The following is a 19,650-nucleotide window of genomic DNA, read 5'->3' on the forward strand; positions in this document are numbered from 1 at the left end:
AGAGAGAGAGAGAGAGGATAACAGAAACCTCATAACTTTTATTGTAAGCCTTAAAACTAGTCATGAAGCTTTCCAGAATTCCAAGCTAGCATTTTCCACTGTGACCACGTGGCATTTTTGCCCTGTGACCCAGACCTTTTTTGGTCTGCAGGTGCACTCCTTTCTCTCTATGTATAGCACCTAGTATGGAGTTGAAATGGTAGAAAAAATTTCCTTGTCTTCGATCAATTTTAGGAGGAAAGGATTCAGTCCACCACCCTTAAGTACAATGTTCATGGTGAAATAAAATAAAAATGGCCTGGAATTTTCAACTCACTTTACTCTCTGATAAAATTCTCGTGCTTTTCTTCCTATCTCGCTTTCTCTGACTTTTCGTTATACACTCACATTCTAGATATTGATATTTCCTGTGTTGTGTCTCAGGTTTTTGTTTGTCTGATTTATTTTTCCATTTATCTATGGTGATTTAAAGATCTCCCACTCTCATTTTTTTTCTAAGTCACTGATCCTCTATTGGACATAATGATTGTCTGGGTTAAACAAAATACATGAACACACACATTAATATTTACCTACTTATCTGTTTATTTATCTGTCTGTATCATCCACCTATGTATCATCACCTTCACGTCCCTTCTCACTCCCTGAATATTCTTACCAGTGACCTCTGACATCTTACAAATTTAACTCTTTAACCCAACTACATTGCAATTGGATAGTTTAGCTGTGTCCTCCAACCTTTTTACCTAGATCTAATTCTTTGGTGCTTACTTGACCAAAGCAAACTTTTGTGCAGTTGGTGTCAACTTTATATAACCCAGATCCAAGGAATTGGTTTTCCTTACATGGCTACTTTCTTTTACTAAATAAAATGGCTTTTACCATCTTTTGAAATCTAATCCCTGCCCACCTTCCCAATACACACATCTCCTGGCATCCTTTTCTGTACCTTTGTCTTAAATTTTTATTTATTTTGCTAAAATCTTTTCTCCATGAAAGCTTATTGTCCAGTAAATAAACTAATGCATTATTATCAACTAAATATCATCAATCCCAACCTCAAAGGTGAAAATAAACAAAGGTTACTTCAGGAAATCTAAGTCTACTAACACTTATGTTGGTTAAAGCAAAGAAATAGTTTTAAATCCCTCAATCCATTATTGTTTTGTTTCTCTCCATTAATTTAAATGTTTATTTTTATCCTGTAGGCAAGTAGTGTTGTTTGCTTGTTTAGGAACTTAAATGAAAGGCTGGAGTCCCATAAGCAAGACTACCACGAAACATCTGGTGCTCACTTTTGGATGGGAATGATAAACCAGTTAGAACACAGGGGATTTTATTTGCGTTTTTTAAACAAAACCCTCAAATCTCCAAAGCTTTAAAAGAGAATTTTAAAGTCGGGGGGAAAACTCAATAATCATCCAGCCCTAATTTTGTCTTTCTGACCTTTCTTAACTTTTTTCCCTTTAAATCTATAACCTTCACTTTTCTCACCTTTGCTAAATCTGGATTTGTTTTTCCCACTTTATTGCTCCTCTTTTTTTCTTTTTTAAACTTTTTTTTATTGAGTTATAGTCATTTTACAGCGTTGTGTCAAATTCCAATATTGCTCCTCTTTATGTTAACGAAAATGATTTAACTAAAGTGCAACCGTTTTGAGTTTTCAAGGGATTAAATACCAGTAGAAAGAAAAGAAATGCAGACTTAAAATAAGTGTAATAAAAGTTTCCTCAATTTTTGAAATTCAGTCCTTCTTTTCTGCTTCTATGTATTTGTCCCGTGCCCGTAGGTGGTATTTTGGTAATACATTATTTTGAGTTATCTACGCTACAGTTTTAAAGTGCCCACAAAGTGTGTCTTATAAATGTTCCCTAGTGCATTCCTCCTACGTTAAATTCACAGAAAAATAATGATGAAAACAAGGAACATTTTACTAATGGTATTGACAATAATGATTACTTTATCCTCCTAAATTGGCCGAGTCTAAATCACAAAAATTATAAGCCCATTGGGCCTCATATTTGTGCCTAAGTTAACCACTGTGGTCTAAGTGGATGACATCATACCCAGAATCTATATCTTGAGATATCTATGGTTCAGTTTAAGAAATTCAGTCATTTTGATTCTCTGTTGTTCACTTTTTCCTGACGTGATTTATACAAGGATTAACTTCATCCTTCAGATGAAATCCCACCCCTCTAAACAGAGATATGCCCTTACTCTCTCAAGGTCATCGATAAAACCATACCACATATCAATGTGTAATAGCATCATTAAACTAATGCAAATACAGAGCTAATGGGAAGTCAAGGGACGGGGTTCTTCAGAGAAGAGAATAGCATTAGTAACCCAGTACCAGTAAGCACACGGAGAGTGGAAGGTAGAGGAAAGTTGTTTTCTGAATAAGTTAAATGACTGATCAGGTGCATAAGATGTGACAAAGATCATATTCTGAAAATGATTTCTACTTTAATATGTAAAATTGAATTTTCAACACTGAATTTGTGAAATAGTGATATGCACTAAAATATTTAGTAATTCTTCAATTTTGATCTAAAGTTTGCGGTTTTTTTCAGCCACTTGCAGACGTCACTCAGTATATAGAAATGCATGTTGTAGTTGAAAAAAATTTGGTAAGTATGTTTTCACTTACTTGTCTTATGTCAATTATATTAGCAATGAGAGGTTATAAGAAAAGTTGGAATAAAATTTTAACATAGAAAATAAATGATAATTTTTGCTTTATCTCTGTTTTAATGAATTGAAGTTACTAGTATCAGTAGTAAATTGGAAATCTCTATTAGTTTTAATTTTATATAAATAATGTAAGCTAAAACAGCTGTTACCTATAGAATAGATTCTTAGTCATTTTTATTCATCCTTCCCACACCCCTAAGGTCTAGCAACCTCAGATCTTTCACCTCCTTGGTTAAATTTTTTCCTGGGCATTTCATTCTTTCTGATGCAGTTTTAAATGGGATTGTTTTCTTAATTTTTCTTTCTGATAGTTTGTTATTATTATATAGAAATGCAACAGATTTTTGCATATCAATTTTGTATCCTACAACTTCACTGAATTGTTTTTCTTTCTTTTTTTTTTTTTTTTGTGGAGTCTTTAGGGTTTTCTACATATTAACATCATCTGCAAATAGTGACAGTTTTACTTTTCTTCCCAGATTTAATGTGCTTTATTTCTTTTTCTTGCCTAATTGCTCTGGCTAGGACTTCCAATACTATGTTAGATCAATTTGGCAATAGTAGGGATCCTTCTCTTGTTTCTGGTCTTAGAAGGGAAGCTTTCAGCTTTTCACCGTTGAGTATGATGTTAGATGTGAACTTGTCATATATGGCCTTTATTATGTTAAGGTACATTCCCTCTATATCGACTTTGTTAAAAGTTTTTATCCTGAAAGGATGTTGAATTTTGTCAAATACCTTTCAACATATATTGAAATGATCATATGATTTTTTTAATGCTTCATTTTGTTAATGTGGTATATATCACATTGACCTGCAGAAGTTGAAACATTGTTGCCTCTGTACAATAAAGCCCACTTGATCATGGGGTGTGATCCTTTTAATGTGCTGTTGAATTCATATTCCCAACATTCTGTTGAGGATTTTTCCATCTATATTCATCAGGAATATTGGCCTGTGATTTTCTTTTTTTTGTGCTGTCCTTGTCTGGTTTTGATATTAGGATAATGCTGGCGTGATAAAATGCATTTGAAAGGGTTTCCTCTTTTCTTATTTTTGTAAGAGTTGGTAGTGTCTTTTTGTATTTTTAAATATTTTTTATCATTCACACTTTATATCACATTATTCTTCTAAGAATAAATAATATCTAAAAACTAATACATTGGTAATTTAAACAGTTTCTTAAGTCATATTTTTAAATTTTAAACAGAGTAACCATCATTAAATATTAAGCAATATATATTTAAATCTAAAAGATAATTATCTTTTTCAGTATAATCAGATGGGCTCTGATACTGCTGTTGTCACTCAAAAAATTTTCCAGTTGATTGGACTGACCAATGCTGTAAGTACTTGCTTTTTAGTGCTTTTGCGTTTGTTTGTGTTACTTAAACAATTCTCATACTTTTTTTTATGAGTGTGCTTGAATACACATGTGTGAAATAGGCCAAAAATATATCCATTTTACGTCTCTGTTTTCTAACTGTTTAGTTGGAGTAATAATAATTGTAAGTACCTGATTAGGGTTTTGCAAGGATTAAATTAAATGAAACACTTGACATTGGGCTATGTTAAGTACAAGCATATCAAAATGTTAATTAATACCTGTTTTATTAGTGTTATTTATTACTTGCTAATAGAATTTATAAGATCCAGTCTAGACTTGGGGGAAAGGTATAGCTCAGTGGTGGAGTGCATGCTCAACATGCATGAGGTACTGGGTTCAATCCCCAGTACCTCCTCTAAAAATAAATAAATAAACCTAATTACCTCCCCCCAAAATAAACAAATAAAAATAAATTGTACCAAAAAAAAAAAAAGATCCAATCCAGACTTACAGTTCAGGTTTTTAATATTTGAAGTCAGAATAGTGTTTATTTTTGCAGATAAATTCCGAAATCTATATAAACCATGTAGTTTGAACATATTTTCTGTATGTCTTCTATTTTAGATTTTTACAGCTTTTAAAATTACAGTAATTCTATCTTCATTAGAGCTTTGGATAGATGAAAATAAAATTTCAGTAACTGGAGATGCTAATGAATTATTATACAGATTTTTAAAATGGAAACAATCTTATCTTGTTTTGCGTCCACATGATGTGGCCTTTTTACTTGTGTAAGTATATTTTGGCATTACTAAATCTGCCACATAGAAAGCATATGTAATTTGGCTTAATTTCTGACAGTTGACAGTCCCTTACGGTAAAAAAAAAAAATCTTGTGCCTTTTTTTCTTATATACACTATCTTGTGAATATTATTTTTTTACAACACAAGTTTTATAGCAGAAATATTGATATCAGTTATTCTGTTGATTGGCTTGTAGTTAAAACTCATTCCTTCAATCTTATAACTATGTCTTCTTATCTTAGAGTGTGTCTATAGCGTATCATTAAATGTGCCTAACTATACATAAAATATTAACAATCTCTGTCTGAAGAAATACACCTGAATTCTGTGAATATAGTAATTTGGCCTTCTTCTTATGCTTTATTTCCATAAAATATAAGCAAAAATAATGAGGAAATGGAAACACTATTGTTGTACATTTTAATATTTGTCATACCATATTCACAGTATGCTGCACTTTTGAAAATATAAGCTTCCCTTTCTATGTAATCTCTGTTTTTCTCTTATAAATATTTCTGTCCCACATGTATGCATGCCTTTGTATGGTTTGGGCAGGCTAATTCTATCTGGTTAAGGGGAGACCTCAGCCCATAAGGTTACTCTGCCCATCTGTCAACTGCATTGCCTTAGTTTTCTAGGTTTAAACAATTTATTGATTGTTACTATTTTTTACATTATAGGAATTATTATAATTTCTAAATACACTAAATACTTAAAAAAGAACCTTCCATGATTTTCTAGAAAATTCATATGATAACACACTTTCTATTATTCGATTTTTAAATCTATTTTACTATTTTCAAAATAAGCAGAGACATTTAGTCGCCTTCTGTGCTTTGTTATCCTAATATTAGGTGAAAGTATCTATGAATTTATTATATAAATATGCAAATCAAAAATATATTAGGTAAATTTAATATTAATTGTGCTTAATTTTACAAAGTTGTGTAATTAAGCTTCTTTTTTAAACTTAAGTTACAGAGAAAAAACAAATTACGTTGGTGCAACCTTTCAAGGGAAGATGTGTGATAAACAGTATGGAGGTGGTGTTGCTCTGGTATGGTATGGTTTACTTTGCTTGGCTAAGATGTATAAATAGGATGCTAATTTGAAGATGGATGGAAATTCCTGGTCTACAACTGCTAACATACATCTGCTTCAAGTGGTATGTGTTATGTAGTGTGCTTTCTTCTGAAGAAGTTTAATGCTCAGAATCCATATAGTCCAGGAACTGAGGTCAACAGACAGTATGTCTGGTAATAGGTAACGTATAAATCTCTTGAGGCCAAGAACTAATTTGTGTCTGTCCTTGCAAGTGAACTTGCGTCAGGACAGCTGAGTAGGTGAGCCCCAGGGCAAAGACATCAAAAATCTGCTGACTCTATTAACTTGCTTCTACCCACCCCGAAACTTCTTGGGGTTGTGGTTTCACCCATAAACTCTGAGGAAGGAGCAGTCCTGGAAGGAAATGGTTCCTAGACTTGATTCCGCAGCCCTGGGGGATTAGGGAGGGAGGGTAGTGGACGTTCAGTCATCAGAGGGCAGGGCTGCGTTTCTTCAACGTCTCATTCCTCTGAACATCAGCTGCTGCTAATTTTTCCAGCGAAAGATTAGGCAATGATCACCCCAATGAAGTGTGGAGAAAAAGAAAGAAGAATACCAGGAAACTTCTCATACTTCTTGCATTATTATTTGTAATATCCTATTATTTAAATGCTTGAAGTTTAGCAGAATCTTCACTTTCTTCTCCATAGAATCAATCATTCCTCCTCCTCCTCTTTCCTCTTCTTTTCTCTCTCCCTCCCTCTGTCTCGTCCTCCCTCCTCCCTGCCCCTCTCGCTCTGAAAGTGGATGGTACATTCAGCTGTGGTAATTTGACAGCGACCACTTATCAGTGTGTATGCAAGATGGAGGGACCTCGCAATACCTCAGGCTAGTAACAAAGACATTTAATTGTCATTCAGGCTTGAAGGAAAGGACACACAGAAGGTAGAAGCCTGTACCCAGGGGTTCAGACAGTGGTAGATACCCTGGAACGGATGGTAATAAATACCTTGCTCTTTTCTCACCCTCTTCTCCCCATTAGACAAAAGCAAGGTAAGAGCAGAGAGCAAAGGAGCCCCTTGACATAATCCACTGGCATAATCCTTCTGGGCTAGAGAGTAGGGAAGAAGATGATGGAAAGTTGATGCAGGGAGGCAGACAGGAGCTGCCAAAATGCATTTCTAGAAACTCTCTTGAAGTACATTCATCAAAACGTTACTAGATGTACTTGAAGGGATAGTGTCATCTGTGGATTCTTCTTTAAAATCGTATGTTTTAGTATGGTCAAAATGTGCTATGTAATAAACATCTTACATTTATTTTTTTAAACTTTTTTTATTGAGTTATAGTCATTTTTACAATGTTGTGTCAAATTCCAGTGTAGAGCACAATTTTTCAGTTCTACATGGACATACATACATTCATTGTCACATTCTCTTTCACTGTGAGCCACCACAAGATCCTGTATATGTTTCCCTGTGCTGCACAGTACAATCTTGTTTATCTATTCTATATTTTGAAATCCCAGTCTTTCCCTTCCCACCCCCATCCCCCTGGCAACCACAAGTTATATTTATTAAAAAGAAGCAAAGGCATTTTAGTTTTGAAAATAAGATTTAAACGGCGAAAAGTCAGCATTCTCCTCATCAGTCATTATTACCATAATACGAATTAATTCATTGGGTTAATTTATGGTTTTTTTAATGCATGATACATTCATATAAAATATTATCTCCAAATAATTAAATGATACATGAACACAACCTGTTCATAATTTGACACCATATGTGAATATGAGTGTGTCTTTAAAGATTTTCTTTTGTGAGTACAAACATGGCTGTAACTAATGTTCTATATAATTAACAAGTTATTGGGCAAATATTTTCTTAGCCTGATGCCACCAAGTGAACCCTGCATTTACATTTTGGTAAAATTTCAGATTTCACTTTTCATATTTTCCTTATATTGATCATGGTACCTGTAAGATCTTGGGCCAACATGGATGGCACTTCTGTGGTTAACGTATTAGATGTCTCTATTCCCACTTTCTCATGGAACTATTTTTAACAATTACATTATACTCCAGGTAAATAAATGATCTCCTAAAATGTGGTTAAATGATTTTTTTCCCCAGCACCCCAGAACCATAAGTCTGGAATCACTGGCCATTATCATAGCTCAGTTACTCAGCTTCAGTATGGGGATAGCTTATGATGACATTAATAAATGCCACTGCCCAGGGGCCGTCTGCGTGATGAACCCAGAAGCAGTGTAAGAGGCTCTACTTTTATATGCTTTACATATGTAGCTTATACGAAACGAAGTTTGGTATGTTTAGCCTGTGAACGTCTGCGCTATTAAAATAATTAATAACGGTCAAATATAAACTGTGGCCAAGGACCCCAGACCAAAATATGTATCCCCGGGCCCGTGCTGCGCGTCTCAGTATTTCTCGTATTCTGATGTCACGCTTGCTTTCTTGTATGTGACCGAACTCTACATTTATCACGATGTCACTTGCGTGATTTGTTAGTTTTACAATCCGATGCCTGACTTGATAAGCCAAATACAGGCCTGTGATGATTATACAAGGCTGATTTATCAGTAGGCCCTTTCTGCATGAATCTCCTTCATTTTGCTGTGGCTCAGCCTGAACTCTTGGCATCTTCTAATTTCAGAGATGCTGTTATTCAGCTTTTTCTTTGTCACTAGAGAAGGCCTTTTGCACTAGTTATCATGCCTCAAAGGCCTAGTGAATTGTTTGCTGTTATCATCGTTATTCTTAGAATACGCTATAGGATTTTATAAAATTAGGACCAAATAGTTATGAGATTTAGGGAAACCATCATCCAGTTAGTGACTGGAGCCAACTTCTTATCCCCCCCCCTTTTTTTGGACTGTAAGCCCAACAGTACATTTTATTTAATTTTGCTTAACAGTGCATTTAATTCCCATATTATCTGTAATATTTTGCCTTTTTTTTAACTTTCCAATATGCCCTTCAAAACAACTTAATCAATAAACATAACTTACAATCTAAATGAGTGTTGAAATAAAATTTTTTAACATAATACAACTAATTCTTGTGTAAATGTGCAAAAACAGAAATTCCACTTTAAAATATGCAACTATGGCCTATAAGATTGGTGAAATTATTAATATACATATAGAAACAATTCATCTGTGGAAACATTTTTTTTAAAAAGCTTAGTATGACAAATTACAACTTGCAAAAAATGCCTATTAATCATATCTTTAAATGCACAGCATCATTTGAATAGCATTGTATGATTCTAAAATTTTGGAGGACAGCCACTTCACTTTTTGTTGAATGGCAAAAAATGTGAAAATCTGCTATATTTAAAAGAGAATCTGAATAAACGGCATATTTGAAAAGGATTAATTGTTAGTCTTCTATCATTAAATTATAGACTTTTAATTGTTAGTAATCAATTAATTGTTAATCTATTAATTGTTAGTAATTGATCATTAAATTATAGACTTTTATTCTGAGGCTAGGCGATTTATGGAAGCATCACTTACATAAAAATTTGAAGTTTGGTGTATTTTCAGTCATTCCAGTGGTGTGAAGTTCTTTAGTAACTGCAGCATGGAAGATTTTGCACATTTTACTGCAAAATCCCAATGTCTTCAAAACCAGCCACGTTTAGATCCATCCTACAAAAGTGCAGTGTGCGGTAATGGAGAAGTCGAAGAAGGAGAACAGTGTGACTGTGGGTCTGAGGAGGTTGGTACCAATTTCGAAGACTATATACCGGAATGACATCAAAAATTATTAATTTTTATAGCGTCACACGGCCATTTTCCTTAATTTATCAAACTTGCTTTTCTACAAAGACCTTAAGAATGCACAGTGGGATTATATTAAATTAATGAGTGCACTAGTATATGAATTCAGTAGTTTGTAAGATGATTCATATAGGCGATTTTCAAGGTCTTAATCCTACAACTGAGCTGACCTAGGTTTACACTTGCCCTCTTGAATCCTTAGTATTTCTTCTTAACCTAAGATCCTCTGACATTCAGAAAGACAGCTAGAAAGCTTTCACAATTGAACAAGAAAACATAGGAGACTCAGCTGTGGCTTTGAATGTTTTAATCCAGATCAATATTTAAGTCAAAAGATTTGGACCACGTATGATCAATAAAAGCTGGCTTTTCTAACCCACAGTAATCTTAGAGAAAGCTGCTGGACTGGAGACAGGTGGAAAGAGAGGCGATAAAGGAAATGCAATAAAGGAGAGAGTTTGTGAGACTCAGGGTGACCTGAGAGACTCAAGAAGACATGAACAGGTGCCGTGTTCCCTACTGCAGTAGCTCAGTGTTCATTCATGCAGGCCCTTCACAGCACGCACAGGGTGTTCTCAGATACCTAGCTGGGTAACGTGCTAAAGGAATTGCTCCCCAGAACGCACGTGTTTTTGCCTTGAGGGGACTAAATGGAAACAACTTGAAAATTTCTAATAAAAACAGACAGGAGTGTATCTTAGTTCCATTAAAAGTCATATGGTTGAGTCCCAAACCCCGTGTGATGTAACTTCACCCTCTGGAATCCCAAAGACAATAGCAGTAGCAATGACACTGTTTAGGAGGGATAGTTCTGGGAAATGCTGCAAATGGACTGTGCCCTGGTAAGTATCCTGCCATAACTCATATTAAAGCTTTTAAAATCCATGATTTATTTTTTGTAACTGACTGGAATTTGTTGCCCAATTAACCCTATTTCACATTCCAGGGTATTTAAAAAATGTGACTGTGTATGAGTGTGTATGTGTTCTATCTCTCCAGCCTTCCCCTTTCTTATCTGTTGCTTTTTATTAACCCTAATAATAGTATTTTTAAGTACAGAATCACAGGCAGAGATGAATTATAACATAAAACAAGGCATAAGAAGGTGAGGGTGAATGATACAAAAGCGATCATTTCAGTCGTGTTCCGAAATGTCATTTTATAGCACTTCATCTTTAGAGAGTTATAAGTAAACTTTGAATATTCCATAAAAGTTAAAGACATCTAAGTACAGTAGATTCATAACATTTGATTAAGGACTAGTCACTATAATGCAATTTTTAAATCATAGCTTCTGTTCAGTTAACATCTTGCCTTTAACTGTTTACGAGAGCCAGAGAACTTGACATCTGGGCTTTGGGGGACTCCCGGGCTTTAGAAAACCCTGCTACCAATGTCGTCAGACCTCCTGGAGGGACTTAAAGAACGCCTGGTCTAGCACGTTAGAAAACCAGTGCGTGTCTGATAAATATGCGAACGATTAAGTGGCTTTATTTCTTTTTTCTGCTTGCCAACATTGAAGTTAAGTATCTGTTTGTATATTATATAATATGCTGTCTTCATTAAAATATCTATTTAATGTAAATAAAAATCAGAAGACACTTTAAAGCTCCCGATTTGCCTTTCAGGAATGTGAGGCTCTGCCACAGGTGTGCTGTAACCGCGCCACGTGTCAACTGTCAGGCAATTCGGTTTGCGATACTGGCCCCTGCTGTGAAGCTTGTGCTGTAAGAGCCTGTTTAAACTGCTGTTACCTACATTAGCAAAGTTTCATTTTTTTAAATAATATTTATATGCTCACCTTCTTTATTCAATATTGTTTACCTCACCCCACCAGTATAAGCTCTCAGGAGAGATGTGTCGACCTGCCTCTAATGAATGTGATCTCCCTGAATTTTGCAATGGCTCATCTGCATCATGTCAAGACGACTTTTATGTTCAGAATGGGCATCCATGTGAGGACAATCAGTGGATCTGTTTGGAAGGAAACTGTATGAGTGGGGCAATCCAATGTACGCACATATTTGGTGAAGGTATTTATGACAATTTGATTTCCTATATATGTATTTTTCTGGAAACTGAAAATGGATATTGATATATAATTTTGATTTTTTTAGTATAAATATTTTAAAGGATTACAGAAAGAGATTATCGAATACTGTAAGGGAAAAAAATACATGTTTTCTGGGATGAAAATTCTGAAGTATTTCCACTAAATACTAAAAGGAAAGACTCAAAGTCTATGGGATCTGCATTCAAGGAGGAAGAAGGCAGATGAAATACAACCTCCACTGTCCTCTCACTCTGTAGCCACAGTTTTCTTAGTAAACAGAGAATAAATGCATATGGCTATGAACATGGGGGTCGTAAGTGTAAGTTGGCACATGAACATAATTTAAAACACGCATGCAGACACAGCCAGCGTGGGCACACATTCACACCTGGGAACTGCGAGGGAGACATGAAAATCAACACACGGACTCATGAAAATCCAGGAACTATGAAATCATTAAAAGATAACGTGCACTGAGGCTGAAAACAAAAGAAAAACCATGATACAAACTATACGTGGAATCATTTGCCGAAGAAGATGGAAAGCAGAAGTGGCAACAGTATTCAGAAGAATCAGGAGCAACCGAATGGGAGTATTTAGGGCATTCATGAAATAGCCAGGTGGCTCAGCCTTCTCTCAATGTCTACTCTCATTTCTGCGTAAAAGGAGTTGAAAAATGACAATCAGCTCCCAAAATGAACACACAATCAGAGTGGGTGTTGGGTAGAAACACACGAACACACAAGGAAAGAAACTTACAGGTGGAGAAGTGCTGTCCTGAGGAAGTGGGTGATTTGGAATCACAGTAAGTTTTGAAGAAAGAGAGGAAAAAAATATACATGTAGCTATAGAGAGAGAGATTGAGGGAGAGAGAGAGAAAGAAAAAAAGAAAGGAAAAGAAGAACTTGAACTAAAAGATACACTGGTTAAAATTTACAAATAAATTAATATGTTGGTTATATGACTCATAAGGCCGAACTTCTGTTGACGCTGGCAGATAGAATTGAGAAATTTACCCAATGCTAAAAAGATAAATACAAAAAAAAAAAAAAGTATGTGAAAGCACATATTTGAACCCATCTAATTTACTTTCCTAAGTCATCTCTGTAAAAAGTGGTTATGAATGATGTTCAAAAACCAGGAGAAAGAAGAATTAAGAAAGAGGAAATGAAAATCATAGAAATTAGTAAAAGTCATTGTTGACTAATATACATATCTCTCTATAGAAAAGACAAAGAATGTTATGAAATGAAGCTATTAATATGTCCAAAAATATGTAAACCTCTAGAAGAATAAAAATAGAAAAGATAGTATCACCGGGGGGGGGGGGTGGAACAAAACTCAATTATTCCAATAAGATGCAGCACCCAGAGAAATTAAGAATTGGTGTAAATCAAGTATTTGTTTTATTATCTAAGGTAAATCCAAGAATAGTAATAAAATAATTAGAAACTTAAAGTTAAAAGGGGGAGAAAAACAAAAGCAGTTAGTATATTTGATTAACCCAAAAGGAGATCAGAACAGAGAAATAAAAGAACATAGAATATGAAAACAAGTAGTAAGACTGGTTATTTACATTTAAATATTTAGCAAGTACATTAAGTATAAAAGCTGTATTGGGTATTAAATTTAGGGAAAGAACACAGCAAGAACTGACAGATGCAACTACAAGAAAATGACTAGAAAAATCAAGATGTATTGCGTTGATGGCATTTTTAAAGGCTTTCGAGTACACTGAAACCAGAAACAACTAATTTAAATCTCCTCAGGAGAGAAACTTGGCGTATCTTAGGGGACAGCTGACAGCCATTTCTGTTCCTAGGGACATATGTAGGTTCTGAAAGTTGAAGGTCAGGCTTGGCTTAGGTAGAGATACAGAAAAGTTTCAGCAGTTGGAATTTAGGAGGAGGAACTGTCAAAACCATAGACTATTTTTCCACGAGGCATCCTTGGAGCTCTGAAGCTGCTCGGAAACTTGGTCAGTTAGATGAAGAACATTTAAGTAGGCCTTACAATCTTCCTTGCAGTCACAAGACTATGGAAAACCAAATGGAAGAGGCATTTTGCCTTTAAAAAAGTCTTACTCTTCTAAAACCTTTTGCTGCATGCTGGTCGGCTCGGAAGCTGTTCTGAGACTAAAGAGCATATTATTTATCCACAGCAAACTTTCACTGAACAGAAAATAAATATTTGCAAGGCTCTCAATCAGCAGGGTGCAAGGGCCACGCCCAAGATAATGACTAAAGCCGAATAAAACTGCAGTAGCCTTGGCCCGTTTAGTTGCCTGATTGGACCTGGGTGATCACTGCCTTGCCCAGGCTGCCTGACTCAGAAAAGGGAAGCATTAAAAAAGATAAGAAAGAAAACAGAAATAAGCCCATACCTAAAAGAGATAAGAACCAATCATTTTCAAAATGAAATTCTGAAACGAAATGAAATGGAAACTCACAAATCTAAGGTGCCCTAAGACACATAAAGACATCATAACGAACTGACAGAAAATAACTAAAAAGAGAAGAACAAAAATGGGGAGAAACAGTGCCTCTAAAGGAGCCAAGAATGAGTCAGTCTTCTAATTTCTCTGCAATTGTGGAAGACAGAAGATAAAGAAAAAAGACCTCCTAAAGGCTAAAAGAAATGTGTCCAACGAGAGCTCCCTAATCAGCAAAACTATCCTGCAAGTCTTTGAACAAATGTGCTTGAACAGCTAACTCTGTATGATTTGCAAATATTTTCTCCCATTCTGTCAGTTGACTTCACTGTTGATTTTTTCATGCACAGAAGTGTGATTTTTTAAAAAATTTTGTCTATATTTTCTTTTGGTGCCTGGCAATCCAAGAAATGATTGCCAGATCCAATGTCAAATCTTTTCCCCTATATTTTAGCTCTTATGTTCAGGTATTTGATGCATTTTGAGTTAATTTTTGTGTAGCATGTAAGGTAGGTAATCAACCTTACTGTTCTCCATGTGGATGGATGAAGAACGGTATGGTTTTTCAATACCGGTTGTTGAAAAATCTAACCTTTCCCATTAAATGGTCTTGGCACCCTTTTCAAAAATTATTTACCATATATGCAAGGCTTTATCTCTGTGATTTATATTTTAATCCACTGATCTACATATCTGTCTTAATTCCAATACCACATTGTTTTGAATACTTTAGTTTTGCAGTAAGTTATGAAATTCAAGAAGTGTGAAACCTCCACTATTCTCCATTTTCAAGATTGTTTTGGCTATTTGAAGTCCCTGGAGATTCCATATAAATTTTAGGATAGATTTTTCTCTTTCTCCAAAAATATATTGTTAATATTTTTGATAAAGTTTGCATTGAAGCTGTTGATCACTTTGGGTAATATTGTCATCTGAATATTTGGTCTTCCAACCCGCAAATGTGATGTCTTTCATTTATTTGTGTCTTCTATAATTTCTCTTAGCAACATTTTGTGGGTTTCATTGTACAAGTTTTTTACATCTTTAATCAATTTAATCTCCTAAGTATTTTTTTTTTTGATTCTATGGTAAATGAAATTGTTTACTTTATTACCTTCTGGGATTTTTCATTGCTAATATATAAAAATGCAAATGATTTTCATGGATTAATTTTGTATCCTGAAACTTTGCTGAATATATCAGTTCTAACAGTTTGTGTGTGTGTTGGTGTGTGTGTGTATTTGGCTGTGTGTGTAATCATTAGGGTGTTCTTTATATAAAAGATCATGGTAACTATGAACAGAGATAATTTTATTTCTTCCATTCCAATTTAGATGTCTTTTTTTCTCACCTATGGCTCTGAGCAGGACTCCAGTACTATATTGAATGTGTTGCTCTATTCTTAGGGGATACGTTTATAAGTGTGATAATTTCCTCATGGACTGACTCTCTTACCATTAGAAAATACTCTTTTTTGTCTCTAATAGCATTTTTTCTTACAGCCTATTTTTATGGTTTTAGTATAGCCATTCTAGTTCTTTTTGTTACTGCCAGTACAGTCTGCCTGCATTCACCCTTTTATTTCCAACCTATTTATATCTTTGAATCTAAAATCTGTCAGTTCCATAGATCACATCGTTGGATCATGTTTTGTAATACATTCTGTCAGTCTCTTCATTTCGACTGAAGTGTTTAATCCATTCATATAAATAAGGTAGTCTTTACATCAGCTGTTCTGCTATATGTTTTCCAATATGTCGTATATTTTACCCTATATTCCTCAGCCATGTCTTTGTTTCTGTTGAATAGGTATTTCCTAGTGTAATATTTTAATCTCTCTGTGGTTTCTTTTACTATATATATTTAGCTAGTTGAGTGGTTTGCTCAGGTGTTATAATTTGTCTTAAGACATTCAATTAATAACTAATTTAATTTCAAAAGTAAACAAAAACTTAGCTTATACATACCTCTGTTTTCCCATCCCTTGTTCTGTTTTTTTTTCAAACGTTTGACATCTTTATATAAGCCTGATGACAAAGTTCTATAATAATTGTTTTTATGCAATTGTCTTTTAAAATCTGTAGAAGAGAATCCAAACGGTAAACATACTTACACTGTCTATTACATGTTCTTTTACACTAACATTTACTATGTTAGCATTCAGTATCACTTCACGTGGGTCCTAGTCACCTCTTAGTGTCCTTTGACTTCAGCCTTAAGGGTGCATTTTATTAGGTCTTGCTGGAAAGCTTTGCCAGAGATGAGTTCTCTCCGATATCGTTTATCTTGGAATGTTATAATTTCTCCATAATTTTTTTGAGAAGAATTTAGCTGAATATAGAATTCTTAGTCTTTTTTCTCGCAAAACTCTATAGATATTATCCTGCAGTCACCTGCCTCCCTTGTCTCTAATGAAGAGTGTAATCAATTTGATCCTGATATGTGCACCTCTTTAAGATGATTATATGTGGAGTTGCTTTAAAAATCTTGTAAAGATAGATGATAGATGGATGGATAGATAGATAGTTAAATTTGAAAAGATTTCAGTCATTGTTTCTTAAAATGTATCTCTCCCCTTTTCTGTTTTTCCCTCAGTTTTGGAATCCCTGTATGCCAATATTCATACACTTGAGGTCCAACTGGTCCATAAAGCTCCTTTATTTTGGACTATTTGCTTTTCTTTCTGTTCCTCATACTGGATAATCTCCATTGACCTACCTTCAGGTCAACAGAATCTGCCAGATTAAACCTATTAAGTTTTTAATTTCTTTAGTGAATTTTTTCATTTTAGTTAATATAGTTTTCAATTCCAGAATTTCTATTTGGTTCCCTTTTTTATTTAAAACTCTCATATTCTCTGTTTAGTTTTCTAGAAATGTTCAAAAAATTTGAACATATTTGTAATTTGAACATATTTATAGGAGCTAATTTAAGTCTTTGTCTACTGGATTCAAAATTTGGGATCTCTGAGGACATTTTCTATTGGCTTTATTTTCCTGGGTGTGTAATATACTTTTATTTCCTTGCATGTAGTGAAACTTTAAAAAGTGGAAATTGTAGATAATAAATTTTAACAATTCTGATTCAGATTTCTCCAGGGTTTACTGTTACTGTTTCTTTTCTTACTGTTTATTTGTTTAGCAACTATCCTGGACTAATTTTTCAGGTTCTTTATTCCCTGCTGTGTGCAGCCACTGAGTTCTCTGCCAGTTTTTTTTTTTCCTTTCCCCCAAGTTCTTATTTATTTTTTAAAGCCTGATTTGCTGGGGAGAACTCCAAGTTAATACAATTGAGTGCCCAGCCAACAGCTTGTCAGATACCCTTAAATGCCCTGACTGTTCATTTTCTTCCCCAGACCCAGGATATCTGGGTGAGAAGACACAGCTTCAAGCTTCAGTCAGTTTACAGGACAGCCATAGCTTCCACCTCTTGCTTGTTCAAGACCTAAATATAATCCAGAGAAGAGTGTCTGGGGACTCCTCCTTTCTCAGGATTGTTCTTGGCACATGTAGATCCTTTTACGTTCAGTTATGTGTTGGAGCTTTTCAGCAGTCCTTGTGACCATCTAGTTCTCCAAGGTGTCCTCTTAAATTCTCAGTAGGCTCTTGTTTGCCTCAGTTGCTGAAGTGCTGCTGGCATATCGCTGTCATTTCAGTAATTCCCTGGGTGGGAGGCGTTTTCTCTCTGCTGCGCTGAGCTCCAGCTCGAACCAAATCACAACAGCAACCCGGGAACAGAGGTTTTCTAGGTAAGTCAGTTTGGATAACTTTCTCACTGTGCTCCGGTGCTTTTACCGAGGCTCCAAATAGGTCAGATCTCTTCGTTAGCCGTAAGGCTGCTGCCTTTTGGCTACCATGCCGCCGAGGAAAGATGAGAATATCCCCAAATCGAAACATCACAGAGCCCTCTGTCTTAACAACTGTGTCAGCCCGGATGCCACCAGAGAAACAGAACCTGCAGGCCTTGTCATTCTTCTCCTTCTCTCTCTTTCTCTCGATCTGTAGATACCCAAACCAGATGCCTTCCCTTCAGGCCAAAGCTTCAGGACAAGCAAAGAGGTCTCTTTCTTTCTTTCTTTTTTTTTTTTTTTTAACATTTTTTATTGAGTTATAGTCATTTCACAATGCTGTGTCAAATTCCAGTGTAGAGCACAATTTTTCAGTTATACATGAACATACTCTTTCACAGCAAGACTGAGCATCCATTTCAGCCTGCTGGCTGTGCCGTGCCCTGGCGGTGTTAGCTGGCCAAAACACTCTCTCTGACCGTTACCATCCCAGGGGACCCAGGTATGCAACCACCCACCCCGGCCACCAGAGCCAGGTGATTGTAGGGGTGTCCCTGGGACACAGCCACAAAAATCAGAGCCCCACAAGTGAAAAACAGGGCATAAAATGCATGTAAAACCTTCCCTCTGGGAAATCCTGGCACTCAGGGGTGTGGCAGAGTGAGAACACGAAGATGGCCCTCACCCTCCCAAGTCTCTGTGAAGGCTCGTGGTAGGTCTGTGGATGTGTGTTTAATTAGAAGCCAGCTCCTCTGGCCACAGCTACAAAGACAAGCTCACAGGCCTTTTTTACAGAAAGACTGGGCTCCTCTGCTGCCCCTGGTCGTGCTGGGTAGGGGCCAGTTAAGAACTCTTTCTCCATCAGTTACAGTCCTGGGACCCCTGAGCATAAATGGCCTTCAGAACCATTTCACAGTTCTCTATAACCCTGTGATGAAGCCCTCATTCTCTCATGAGCCCCTGTTATCAAAGCTGGATATTTCAAGGGCTCATCTTCCAGGTGCAGTAAAAGCTGTGGTGCCCAATGTGGGGTTCCCTCGAGAAGCTCCAAGTTTTGAGTTCCCTCCCAGCTGTGGATTGTCCAGCCAGGATGGGTTTACCACAGGATTGCGTCTTGGCCTTTCCTACCTGCTGCAGTGTAGCCATCCTCTTGTTTGCCCAGCATGAAGGGATCACTCCACCAGGGTTCAGGTTTTCCTTGCTGGAAATTGTTCCACATGTAGCTGTAGACTTGGCATATTTGCGAGAGGTTGTGACTTCAGGACCCTGCTCCCCCCCCCCCCATCTTGAATTAGAACCTCTATTTCCACCGGCATTTTAAAGAGGTTACCCCGTTGTCATATGGTTTTCATATTTCTGAAGAAAAATCTCTTATCTTGTGTCTCTTCTCTCTTTGAGCCATCAAGATTTTTTTGTCCTTGGTTTTTAGCAGTCTTCATGATACATGTTCGAATGTGTGTGTGTGGATGCGTGTGCATGTAATTGTTCTCGGTGTTCCTGAGTATCGTGAAACTGGTGTAAACACTGTACATTGTACAGATTTCTAATTTCAATTTATGTTTATATTTAATTATCTCTCCGTAATTATCTCAATTATTTTTGATGCTTTGCCACGTTCAAGATTTATATCCTTTGTAATAAATTTTAGTACATACGTACCATGGTTCTCCGATTCAATTTTTTTAACATACATGAAT

At 35.8% G+C, this 19,650-nt stretch overlaps 1 protein-coding gene across 15 annotated transcripts in view; it reads left to right on the top strand.

The window, feature by feature from the left end:
• ADAM2 (ADAM metallopeptidase domain 2) overlaps positions 1–19,650 on the top strand; it is a 61,511-nt gene that overhangs the window by 27,672 nt on the left and 14,189 nt on the right. For 13 of the 15 annotated variants that reach the window (XM_032468426.1, XM_032468424.1, XM_032468427.1 and 10 more), the window contains 8 exons: positions 2,577–2,633; positions 3,971–4,042; positions 4,649–4,815; positions 5,804–5,885; positions 8,007–8,143; positions 9,446–9,620; positions 11,311–11,409; positions 11,520–11,715. In XM_032468426.1, coding sequence (XP_032324317.1) covers positions 2,577–2,633; positions 3,971–4,042; positions 4,649–4,815; positions 5,804–5,885; positions 8,007–8,143; positions 9,446–9,620; positions 11,311–11,409; positions 11,520–11,715 — 985 coding nt within the window. Of the gene's footprint in view, positions 1–2,576; positions 2,634–3,970; positions 4,043–4,648; positions 4,816–5,803; positions 5,891–8,006; positions 8,144–9,445; positions 9,621–11,310; positions 11,410–11,519; positions 11,716–19,650 lie in introns of all 15 variants that reach the window. The other 2 variants (XM_032468436.1, XM_032468437.1) reach the window with 2 other exon arrangements.

This window comes from Camelus ferus, chromosome 26 (assembly GCF_009834535.1).
Source record: "Camelus ferus isolate YT-003-E chromosome 26, BCGSAC_Cfer_1.0, whole genome shotgun sequence".
In the NCBI taxonomy this organism is placed as follows: domain Eukaryota; kingdom Metazoa; phylum Chordata; class Mammalia; order Artiodactyla; family Camelidae; genus Camelus; species Camelus ferus.